Source organism: Mustela putorius, unplaced genomic scaffold (assembly GCF_011764305.1).
Source record: "Mustela putorius furo isolate JIRA1106 unplaced genomic scaffold, ASM1176430v1.1 tig00000174_pilon_pilon_pilon, whole genome shotgun sequence".
In the NCBI taxonomy this organism is placed as follows: Eukaryota; Metazoa; Chordata; class Mammalia; order Carnivora; family Mustelidae; genus Mustela; species Mustela putorius.
Genome location: NW_025421304.1, coordinates 16,039,864 through 16,052,228, shown reverse-complemented (window position 1 = coordinate 16,052,228; position 12,365 = coordinate 16,039,864). Strand labels below are relative to the sequence as shown.

The 12,365-nt window shown below is 57.6% G+C and overlaps 1 protein-coding gene across 1 annotated transcript; it reads right to left on the bottom strand.

The window, feature by feature from the left end:
- Positions 1-7,367: 7,367 nt before the first annotated feature.
- Positions 7,368-11,098, bottom strand: IRX5 (iroquois homeobox 5). The gene is made up of 3 exons (XM_004744195.3): positions 10,364-11,098; positions 8,864-9,269; positions 7,368-8,709 (listed from the first exon to the last, which is right to left on the bottom strand). The coding sequence occupies exons 1-3, from the start codon at positions 10,610-10,612 to the stop codon at positions 7,913-7,915; spliced, it is 1,452 nt and encodes a 483-aa protein (XP_004744252.2). The 5' UTR covers positions 10,613-11,098; the 3' UTR covers positions 7,368-7,912.
- Between the last annotated feature and the right edge of the window lie 1,267 nt (positions 11,099-12,365).

Below are 12,365 nucleotides of genomic sequence, written 5' to 3'. Positions count from 1 at the left end.
CCCCTTATAGCCCAAACCTGGGTATGCCTTGGCCTTATCACCTCCTGGAAAGTTCCCCTTGCTGTTGCTCAAATCTGTTCCGACCTCAGGATCTTTGCACTTGCTATCCCTCTGCCCAGAAATCGCCCCTTCAGATATCTTCATGGCCTACCCCCCAACTGCTTTTGGGTATCTCCTCAAGGGCCCCTCCTAAGGGATGCTTCCCAGACTACCCTGGCTAAAGGAGCAAAATCCCTTCCACATCCTCACCCTACTTAATTTTTCTGCCAATACTCATCATCCAGACATTGTGAGATGCCATCATCACCCTCATTTGCTCACTTTCTGTCTCCCCCTCCACAGTATAAGGTCCAGGAAGGTAAGCTTTGTTTTGTTCACTGCTGCAAAGTCATACCTGGAATGGCACATCTGGGATATCTTAGGTGCTCAGGTTAAGCAGAACTGCACTAACCTGGAGGCCAATCTAAGCATTCCACGGGATGGGATCAATGCCAAGGTCTTTCCTGCACTATTTCAGCAGGACAGGATGTCCTGGGGAGTCAAAGGTAGAGCAGACTGTTGAGAGATCAAGGTGGGGCAGTGCGGAGGATACAAGGTAGGCAGGGGAGATAAAGAATCTCAGCAGAATTTACAAGTTCATGGGCTGCAAGTTCTTGACTGAGACCAGAGGAAGCCAAAAGGCCCTTGTGGACAGATTCCAAAAGGCAGACAAAGGGTAGGCTGTGAGTGGGAGGAGTTCTGAACCACCACCACCAGGGAGAACTGATCTGAAATTGATTCTATCCCAAGGCTTGTCCAGCCAGCTTCCCAAAGCTGAGCTCTGATCATCAGGTCGCTCCCCTGTCTAACTGCCTTCCCAAGCTCCCAGTGTCCCCCCATCAAGCCCCACGGAGTGCTTCCAGGCTGGAGAGGGGGGGGGGGAACATCAGTCATTCTTGCAGGATCCTCCCCAAAGTCTCTTTGCTGCCCTTCCCTTTTAACCCCAGGCCTTGGCTAGTGTCTCTCATGAAGTAGTCTTAAGAGAGTGTGACCCCAGTAACTGTACTGAAGGACAACTGTATGCCATTCACTAGAATCCTCACAAAACCAGGGGTGGTATAAGGCCTCATTTTACAGATGATAGGACTTAGCCACCAAGGCCCAAGCACCCAACCAGTAAGCCAAACGGTCTCTCGCTGACAGCCCATGCCTCCATTCCCGGGCTGCCTGCGGGTTCCCTGGTCACACTCTGTCCCAGCTATTACAAGTCTGAGCCTGGAAAGGCTACGACCCATCTGGGCCTGCACCACCGGAGCCCAGTCTCCCCCTAGGCCTGAGCAGCCCGCCCGCAGGGGGCGATGGTGGCATGGCTGGCTGCAGTAGCCCTGAATGCGAGGGTTGGCCAGCAGGAAGCAGCTAAGGTTAACGAAAGCGCCAGGGCCAGGGCCAGGCGCTAGGGGAAACCCTGGCAGCGCTAAGCACCCCGCTCCCCACCCCCCAAGGCGGTACCCCGGCTGTGATGAGCAACGCCGCCAGGCCGCCAGTGTGGACCGTGCGGACCGGAGCTCTCTAGCCCTTGTTTGATGAGCAGTGGCCAATAAATTCATTAATCATCATTTTATGCCTCATCAAACCCCCTCCAAGCCCCTCCATGGGAGTTACACAAATTAGCCCCTGAAAAGACAGTAATTTCAGTATAGCGAGGTAAGTGCTTTCTGATGGGCTCCGCGCACAGAGCTCTCCTGACAAGCCAATCCATCAGCGCCTTGGGGACGGGGCGCGGCCCTGCCGCCCAGCCTAGCCGGGCCTCACCCGGCCCAGCCCTGGCCAGCCTCCCCTGCGCCAGCCCTCCCAAGTCCTGCCCAGCCTAGCTTCCGGGGGCTACCTGGAGCGGGTTTCCGACGAGGGCTCCCCTTTCCCTGTCTCCTTTACCCCCAGGTACCGCAGGCTGCTGTGTCTGGCCTCCTGTCCTCACCCACCCCGACCTCCGCCCCAGCCCTTCCGAAAAGAAGAACAATTTGGCAGTGGGGGGAGTCCCAGGCCCAGCTTGGGGAACGAACTAAGGATGGCGGAGGAGGACGAGCCAGCTTTGAAGTTCTGAACTCCAGACCCGGGGAAGGAAGAGCCAAGCAGACCTTTCTCCTCCTAATGTCTAGATGTCCGGTTCCGTGACCCCTTGAAATTATTGAAGGGCTGTGTATATTGCGTGTGCACGTTATGGAGCGGGCTGGAGGGGAGGTAATCCATGGCGTCCCGACGATTCTGAAAGAAACCCCAGGCTCCAAAAGACAGCCATATGGGAACAGAGAAGGGGGTCCTTCTGTCTAAAGGGCGGCTCCACGGGACCCTGGTGGCGGAGGTGGAGATGGGGCGCGCCTAGCCTTTTTCGTGGCCCTGGTTTCTTTCTCTCTGAGACAGCCACCTGGGGCAAAAGACGACGCCTGGGGAGGAAAGCAAGAAGGGATTTTCTATCAAATGGACCGGGGCCGGTTGGACTCCAGCAAGGGGAGCTGAGTAAGAGACGAGAAGGGGAAGAGCCAGAGAAAATTCTGGCGGTGAGTGGGATATTTGCAAAAGCGAAGCCCGCGCCGCGCCTTCTCTCTTTCTGGTCCTGGAACACAGAAGGTCCCATGGGCTCCCTACCCGGCGGCAAGGGGCCATGCAAAGGAGGTAGAGGAGGAGCCGCCGGCCGAGCGGAGCCTACCGACCGGCCAGCGCACTATAACCGTGGAGGGCTGCAGCGCTGAGCGACGCGCGGCTCCTTCATTAGCTTCCCCTCCGCGGCGCTGCATGCCTCGGAAAATAAGTTAGCAAACGGGGAGCCGTTTATCTCTTTTATCTTGGGGCCTGATCCAATTAAATAAGTGCACATTTACATTTGCATCCATCAGGCGAGAGCGCTGAGAGCCCGGGGTTTGCTCGGAGCAAATAAAAGCAGATTTCACTGGGAAAAAGTGGCGTCTGGGCGCGCCGGGCTCGGGCTCGTCCGGGCGCGGAAACGAGCGCAGCCAGGAGGGCCGCCTTGGGGACTGAGATCTGGGGCCTAAAGGCAACAGGAGGCCAGAGACCCCCCCCCCCCAAGGGCCGAAAGGGCCGACCTGGGCAGGAGGTGCGTCCAGAGCTGCATCCCCGCCCCAGAGGCGATCCTTCCTTAGGCCACAACCTGGGCCCCCTCTTGTGTCCTGGACCCAAGTCGCATTTAAACGAAAACGAAAAGGAGAGCAACTCTGGCCAGGTCACCGAGGGAGACCCGTGGGGTGGGTCTAGGGACAGTCCTGCAGTTTTGGCCAGTTTGGAAGGAGGGCAGGTGGCAAGTTCTCAGTCAGGCCCGATTTTCCTAGTCGGTGGCTGAGTGGAAAGGGATTCCATGATCCAGGCCGAGGACGCGCCTCCGCTTTCCCCCAGTATCTCTGCACCGGGGGAGCCCAGTCGACACTATGGGTTAGGGCTTCTGTCGGAGTAAAAGCGGACGCTCAGGTGTGCACCTCTTGGTTTGCTGCGCCGACCTCATCAAAATGCTTTCGAAATAGGAGGGTTTCAAGAATGCGAAGGTAGTTTTGTTTTTCCTTTTTCTATGGATGTCCAACGCATAGGCCAAAAGACAGAAACGGTTTTACGGGGTGCGGTTGCGTGGTAGACTCCGGATAGACCAGCCCGCAGACTAAAAACAAAACTGTGCGGGTTCCAGAACCCTGGCCCGGAAAGGCCAGCGGAAGGTAAGCGCACACCTGAAGCCCAGCGGGAGCCGGGGCGCGCTGCCTGGGCCACGCACCGCGGCAGTCTCCCACCCGCACACTGTTTCAACCGTGGGCGTATTTCCTCAATTGCCTGCCGCCTAGTTTCTGACTAGTTTCTGGCCAAACCGTGGCGGGAATCGGTGGGGTTAAAACTGTTCTAATCGCAAGCCCTGCTTTCCAAATCTCCAATGCTAACTTGGTCCTGGGACCCGAGCCGCGGCGAGTGCGGTAGCTGGGCAGTTTCAGTTTCACCCGCTTGGGGTTCAGAGCTAAGACCCCGCTGGGGGTGGGAGACAGAGACAGGTCTTGCCTTAACTCCTCCTCTCTGCCAACAGCCTGGCGCCCGGGGACCAGTAGGCGGCGCCCTTCCTAAACTGCATCCGCGTTCGGCTCCCTCCTGGGAGCGCAATCACATTCCTTTCACTTTGGGCGCTTTGCGAAGCGCTATTGCCTGCGTCTGCCCGAGCTGGCTGCTAGTCGTGGGGGACAGGTGGGTCATTTCTGAAACTGCACGTACGACCCTCCCCCTGCAAGCTTCCAGGCTCCAAGGGCTTCGCACCTCTAGCAAAACGAGAGGCCCCGAAGGGTTTGCAAACCAGAAAGCCTCGATGCAGGCCCCGCACCCAGGCCGGGGAACAACATTTCGAGCTCAAGCACCCCGAGCCGAGGAGCGGGAATGCAAGCAGCAATGTCCCCTTTCTGTAGCTTCTCCTCAGTGTCCGCTCATGCGCCCTCGAGGATTGACTGGGCTGTTGGCTCTTCACCCCCAAATCCCATGAACTGATTCGGACCCACACAGAGAAGTAAGGGAAGGGATCCAGTCATTCCCAGTTTGGCGCTGCCTCAGGGCGGGTGACTGCATAGACCCCAAGCAGTGATCCCTCTGCCCCTGCCTGGGATTCGGCCCTCCTGGGACCTGAGTGCCAAGCTAAAGGCTCCTCGAGGGGTCCAGAACCAGCGCAGTCAAGTGCAGGTGGCAAACGTCCGCGCTGCCCCCGCACCCAGGTGTCTTAAGCATTGCCTCGCGCAACTCCCGCACCCCAGTCTAACCCTGCGAACAAACCTCGACTCCACTGCACCCCGGAAGTTTGCTCTCAGCGCCTCCAAGACGCTCTGCCTTTGAGACGGCCCAAGACGCGGCCAAGCGGGCTCGAGGAGGCACTTGGGAGCGTAAAGACGCGAAACTACTTCTAGGATTAAACGCGGGAGACATCTAATTATCCGAACCCCGAACTGCGCGGCAGGCTTCCCCCAAACTGGAAAGTCTCTAGACACCAGAAAATCACTGGCCAAGAACTCAGCTCTGCAAAGAGCAAACCCCAAACTTAATTGGAGGCTTGTATTCAAGATGAAGTACACAGAGTAACCCGTAGACCCTGCAGAGGCCAAGGGCAGGAGGGATGCGGACAGGGGGCAGCGACTCGGGTTCCAGCCTTCCGGCCCCTGGTGGTTTCGCTCCCTGGCCGGGAGGCTCCTCGCGCCGCCCCTCGTAGGGGAGAAACGCCGGGAGCTCCCTGGTGCGCGATTCCCGTTCCCAGGGAGCCCCGCGGGCATTCGGCTCCCAGCCCCGAGCCTAGGATCTCAGACTTGGGAGGCCCGCGCCGCGCTATTTGCATATTCCCGAGAACACAAGGAGGCCTGTAATTTTCTTTTTTAAAATCGTTGGGCAGGGTTTAGGGCCAGCGCTTCCAAAACCCCGCAGAGCTGATGTGGTCCTTAAACTCTCTCTTAAGAGAAGGGGACTGGCCCATTCTTCTGACATTTTTAGAAGAGAAGGTGACTCCGGGGGCTGCATATTCAACGGGGGGGGGGGGGGGAGAAGGGGGAAGCTGATTGTGAACTAGGCTGTCGGGGGGTGGGGGGGGTGTGGAGGGGGCCGGGGCTCCGGGGTGGGGGTTGGCGGTAGGGCTAGTCATCTCTGGAATGCAATTGTTTTAAAAAATCATTTATAATTAAAGGGACAAAATAAAATACGATCATCTCATGTATATTTAATCACTCACACTTCCAGCTTTGAAACCATTTTCCCTGCGTGAATTTTCTCACTAATTTAAACTCTTAAATCGACTGCTGTTCGCAAAAACATCTGGACAATGCAGTTTGCAAACTTGTTTAAATTCGAATAAGCGAATGGAGTCCCGTCGCAAGTTTAAAAAAAAAAAAAAGCATAAGTTAAAACTTCGATGAAAGTTTGGGGTGTGTCTAAAAAACAAGTAGGGTTAAAGTAATCTTGAGTAGAAATGCAAATATGTGCATTCTGATTTAGGCTAATTAAACCGGTGTTATGTGCAAACACATTCACTCTCCACTCAAGCTTGGGTTTAATAGAGCAAATCATTCCCCTGGCTAGAGCATGTTTTTGCGGTAAACCCTCCCCTCCCGACCACCGAAAATTTCCCACGAAGTAAAACACGTCCTCTGTTCCACCTCTCCGACGCAAAATGGAGACGCGAACAGGGACACTGTTGGCGGGCCTCGGGCACAGGGCGGTGTCTTTTCCCCATTTGGGATTGAGACTCATCCTGATTTTTCATTTTGAGATGAAACATGCGGGTTTAAAACTAGAAAATAACCCCCCCCCCAATACTTTTGTTACTACTTAGATTTTCGAATCAGAGACAGGAAAAGTGCTAACGCGACGACAAGCCGGATCGAGTCCTCAACAGCCTCATTATCTAGGCAAATGTCTTCGAACTTTTGAAGGCCACTTGTCCAAAAAGGGGTGCGTGCAGGAGCAGGGGCTGGGGGCACCCTCCAGTTCGTTCGGGGCTCCCCTCACTGCCCCCAAGCGACTGTGGCTCTCCATCCCCCACTTCCGCCCACTCTCTCCAATGTCCGACTCTGCATAGTGCAGGCTTGTATTTCAGGACAAGTGTGACACCTACCTGTGAAAGGGGGGAACCGTCCCCTAGCCAGTCCCGCGGCCGCGGTCTCGCGGCTGCGCGGGGATCTACGGGGCTGCCTACCACCCGCACTGTCGCGGCTGGAACATTTACTAATTTAATCAAATCCAACGAAGAGATCAATGCCCAATTTTAAAGGGGTAGGGAAAACAGTGACTTGGGAAAGCCTTCTCCTTGGCATCCCCTAACGCTCCCCGCCCGCATTAGCCCACAGCACCTTTGAAATAGTAATAAGGGCTAAATCCGGCATAAAATCGAACTCATTAGCAAAGTTCACCAGCTGATTGCTTTGCATAAAACACGACACTGATTGGAAGTAATTAGGTTAAGCGATGGTGCTCGGGTGGTGCGTGTCTCTAGCAGGCTTTACCATCTCTTCTCCCTTCTGGGCACACACTTGGGTCTCTCTGCTCCTTCCTCCAGGGTCCAATCTCCCCCAAGCAGCCTGCATCAGGGATCCAAATCTGCATTCCCAGCAGGGCCAGGGTCCCCGGGGCCTGCCGCCTAATTATGGCTTCCCCCTGGCACACAGGTTCTGTGGAACCTTTCATTCCTCACTTGGGGGGGGAAAAAAGAAGAAGAAGAAAGAAAGAAAGAAAGAAAGAAAGAAAGAAAGAAAGAAAGAAAGAAAAAAGAAAAGAAAAGAAAAGAAAAAATAAAAAGAAAGAAAGAAAGTTGCAGTTTCCACCTTTTGTCCAAGGCGATGGACAGTTTATTGAGGCTTCTAAAAAGTAATGAGTGGCTCTGATTATGTTAAAATCTCTTTTAATTAAATATTTTGCATTTTACAAAGGCGGCTGCAGTTTCTTTTACTTTTTAAATCTAAGAGTATAACCTGTTTCCTTTCTGTAATAATACTTTAGCTCATACCCAGAAAAATCAATAGGTGTAAAAAATTAAATTAAACTTGTATTTTAAACTATGAAACAGTTTCGGGGGAAACACAAATGTATATATTTATATTACAAAAAAAACATTAAATGCCTGTACAGGTGTCTTAATTTCATAATTTACTTCAAAGATATTGAATTATCAATTTAAATACAAAAATGCTACATTAAATATACAGAATAAGATTTAATACAAATCCTTTTTTAAATTTTTTTCTTTTCCGTTGGTTAAGACATTTTTGTGTGGGGAGATGTTTACATGGGTATGTCATCCATCTCCATGAACTATAAACTTTTTAATAGGAGGGGTAGTTTTGTTTTTCTCTCTTGTTGATGGAAAAATAACTGCCAAGGCCATGTTTTTTTAATAAATTAGGAAAGTCCGGGACCGACGCAGCCCGCGTTAAATGTCGGACATACCTTTCTTCAATTCATAGGGAGAGTCTTTGCACAGGTCTAGCTGAGACTGGCTCCGCAACATTTTCGGGTCTTTAGCCAAAGCGTCCGCTCGGTTCAACACGGTCTGGTTTAATCCATTGAAATGCGAGCCCGGACCGGTTGTGGGGCCTGGCCCTGGCCCTGGGTGGCCGTGAAGGTGTCCGAAGGAGCCATAGTTCGTGTAGCCGGGATAGAAGGGCGCCGTGTAGTAGAGAGGCCGGGACAGCACCGTCCCTCCTGGAAAGGGGCACTGCGCCGAGGGCGAGCGCGATGGCGCCGGGGCTGGCGATGCGCGGCTGCCTCCTAAGGCTTGCCCCGCTACCGGCCCGGGACACGGCGGGCAGGGAGAGCCTTCGCTCCCGCTGCCCCCGTCCTTGACTTTGTCCGAGGATGTGGCGATCTCTGCCAGAGACCACAGTTTGGGCTTGGCGAGCACCGCCTGTGGCGGCGGTGGTGGCGGAGAGTGTATGACCGAGGGCCCGCCGGGACCGGGGGGCAGCTCTCCCGCGGCTGGGTGCGGGCCCGGAGCCGGCGCGCCGGAGGGGTAGTGAGGGGCCGGGTCCTCGGCCAACCGCGCTGCCGCTGGCCCAGCCGGAGAAGGCCCGCCGGCGCGGGGGGGCCCGGGCAGCGCGTCCAGACAGCCCTCGGATGGCGGCTCCTTAAAATCCGAGTCGCTGAGGCTGCCCTCCGTCTCCTTGCTGGCGGGGCTGGGCGGCCCCTGCAGCCGTTCGCAGCCCGAAGCCGCCTTCTGCTCCGCTCCTCCTGCGGGTGAAACCCCAGGCCGTCAGGGGCGCGGAGGCCGCGCGGTGGGGCCCAGGTCCCTGCCCGCAAAGGCAGTGACCCTAGCCCCCAACCTCCAGGCCCCCCTTTTCCTTCTTACTCCCTCTCCAACACACCCTTTCCCGCGTCCACCAACCTGCTTCAGGGCCCTCGGAGTCGCCCTTGTCCTCTGGCTTCTGGGGCTCATCCTCGTCGTTTTTCTCCAGATCAATGTTCTCCTCCTCCTCCTCGTCCTCGCTGCGGTTCCGCGGCGTCCACGTCATCTTGTTCTCCTTCTTGAGGCGCCGGCGCGCGTTGGCGAACCAGGTGGACACCTGGGTGAGGGTCATCTTGGTGATGATGGCCAGCATGATCTTCTCGCCCTTGGTGGGGTAGGGGTTCTTGCGGTGTTCGTTGAGCCAGGCCTTGAGCGTGGCGGTGGCGTCTCGTGTGGCGTTCTTCCGGTACGCGGGGTCCCCGTAGGGGTATGAGCCCAGGGGCGCCGCGTAGGGGTGGTACCCTAGGGAACCTGCCATCCCCGGCGTATGATCGTAGGGAGAGCCCTGCAAGGAACAGGCATAGAGAGGGTGAGAGCGGGCCGTAGTCCCCAGGACCACCTAGACGGCCGAAGCACGTTTTCCCTGCGCCCAGGGGTCCGTGAGCTGAGAGGCCCAAACTCCGACTTCCCCTGGGGTAGGGCTGGCGGGCTCTGACCCAGGGGCAACTCTTCCTCCTCCTCTGCTTCCGTAGGGAGCCGTGGGTGGGGGGGGGGGTAGGCACCAATTCCTGATTCCCATCCTTTGGGGACGCTTGAAGCCGTCCTGGCCTCAGCGGCACCCAGTAGGCCCGCGTCTGCCGGGGCAAGTCCGCCCCCCCCCCATGCGCAAATCGGGCCACCTTGGCCAGGCCCTCCACCCAGATGGAGGCCTGGCCAGCAGCGGCGACTCGGCACTTAGTGCCCTGATGGCTGCACGTTAGGCACAAGGGGACAGAGCAAGGGAAGTCAAGGCATTTTTCCCCCCCAAAGAGGAAGGCAAAGGGAAAGCTAAGCCTTGCCCGGGCACTCTCACCCCCCCAAAAATGTTACCCCAAACCGAAGCCACGGCATTTTTCCAGAAAGTGCACCCGGCCGAAAAATCCCGGATGCACCGCAGCTCGGCCGACTTTTCAGAAATCTAATACCTCCAAATCGGATTGCGAAGATAGGATTACGGATTTGCAACATTTTGGAGGACTAATTAAAGGCGAGGCCAAACACATTTACATTGACTTAGCGCGCTTCTGCTCTGATTTCTGGTCCGTTTCTTTTGAACTACTTTTCCAAAATGGCAAAACCATTAAGATAAAATAAAATAAAACCTGCAGGGCGGCCTGGAGCTCATGTTTGAACCGGACGCTGCTCTTTAATTGCAGCGACCTCTCCCCAAAAAACCCTCTCCGCCCGCTCAGCGACCCAAGCAGGACGCGGCTCTGCCCTCCGAGCAACTCCTGAGCCGGAGGCCCGGGAGAAGCCGCGCGAAACAGTCGCCCAAGTTTGCAGGAGCCGCGAAGCTTGGCGGGGGCGGTCGCGGTGGCGCCAGGGCCTGTGTCCTCCGCAGCCCCCTCCGCCCCGTGCGGCCCCAGCTGCCCTTGCCCGCCGCGGCACCCGCTCACTCACCACGTACGAAGAGAAGGCGGCGGCGGCGGCAGCCGCGGGATCGGCACCGTACTGGAGGTGCGAGTTGTAGCCCGGCGAGGGCGCCGTGAAGGCGGTGGAGCCGGCGTAGGGCGAGAATGCGGAGCCCGACGACGAGCGGCCGAGCTCATCCGTGCGGGGCCCCGAGATGACGCTGGTGCTGTATGCCGGGCACGAGTAGAGCGCCAGAGAGGCGGACGGCTGGTACAAGTAGCCCTGCGGGTAGGACATGGCCACACACGGGCATGGGGCGCGCCGCGCCGCGGCCGCCAACGAGCCGGGCGGCGCCCTGTGAGGGCGAGCGGGCGGGCACCTGGCCTCCGGCTGCCCCCGGCTGCCGCTTCTCGGGCCCCGGCTCCCGGGCTCCGGCCCGCGGCGCCTCCTCGCTGGCTTCCCGCGCGCCTCCGGCTGCGACTGCCGAGCCCTCTTCTCTGCGCGCCTCGCTCGCCCCGGCTGGGTTTCTCCCCCCTCCCTTGCAGCTTTCTCTTTTTCCCCCTCGCTCTTTGCACTGGGGGGCTCTGCTTTTGGCTTCGCAAAGGTCCTGCCAAGATGCTAAGTTGGAAATTGAGGATTCTGACGCCTTGTGCGCGCCTGAAGCTCCTCCTTCCCGGGGTGTAGTCGGTGGGAGGACTGGCAGGAACCTCTGGGCGGCCGCAGCCAACCCGGCCGCCAGGCGCGCCTCGCCCTCTCCCTCTTCCTCCCCGGCTCCCTCTCCCGCTCGCTGGCGCTCCCCTCGCCCCTCCCTCGCGCCCGCCTCTCCTCCGCGGCCCTCCTCTCCACCCTCCTCTTTTTCTCCCCCCCACCCCCCTTCTCTCCCGGGTCTCTCTCCCTCTCTCTCTTTCTCAGACTCTCGAGCGCCGGCCCCAGGATGACAATCACATCCCAGGCGCGCCGATCTCTTCCAACTTTCCTTCCCTGCTAAGTCGGGGTAGAGTGCGGTTGCGACATAAGGCAGGCCCTGGTGGCGGGTCCGGTCGATCCGAAGCACAAAGGCAGCGAGGCGGCGGGCTGGGCGCGGGCGAGCGCTCTGCTCTGTGTTTGCCACAGTAAACCGCGGAGTTAGCGGATTTCTTGTTCCGCAAGAGGCTGGGCTCCCAAGCGGACCGTCACCTACCCGCCCCTGGCTTCTCCCCCAAGCCAGGGAGCCGGAGAGCGAGTTGGAGACCTGGAATGAAGGTCCCTGGAAGAGATGGAGGGATGCCCTCGTCCGGGGCGCGGGAAGGCCGAGATGACTGTCCCTCTCCGCCAGCAGCAGCAGGTGGGCGAGAGACAGGCCTTGGACATCTGTACGTCTCCGGCCTCCTTCCACCAACTCCCCGCCAAACGGCAAGGAAGGGGGAGGGCCGGGATTACGGGGGAGAGCCTTTCTCTAGAGGAGAGGTAATGGGCAAGAGCTGCCACATGAAGAAGCAGCTGTACCAGAGTAGGTCCACGGACCCCACTACACCCCATCTGGCCCCCACCATGCCTCGCCGCCTCTTCCTCGGGCTTTCCATCTACAGCTCCCTCTGCCAGGCCGGTGGTGATGGTGGAGGGTGCGGGTCCCCTTCCCCTTAGCGCGCACTTTAGCACCCGCCCACGCTCCATTGCAAACACTCGGCTTTGCCCAACCCAGCCACTGTTTGTTCAGCGAGGCGCTGGCAAGGCAAACACACACAACTGAGTCACAGGCAGAGCCCTTGCCCACGACGGCCACACAGAATACAAAACAGACCCCCTGCCTGTCTCTCCATCCCGCGCCGCCACAAGCCAGACGCACTCGAACTCTGGGACAGACAGGGGCGCTGGTGAACCAAAACAGGGCTGGCACAGTGTTGGGCACTCCACTGGAGCTCGGTGTATCACGGACTTGGTGACCTTACATAAAACTGGGGCACACGCAGGCCGAAAGAAAACCACATAGTTCCCCGCAAGGACTTTGACAAGCAAGATGCACTTTATTTACGGAGCTCCAGGCCCCTCACACTGACACACTGAAGTAAAC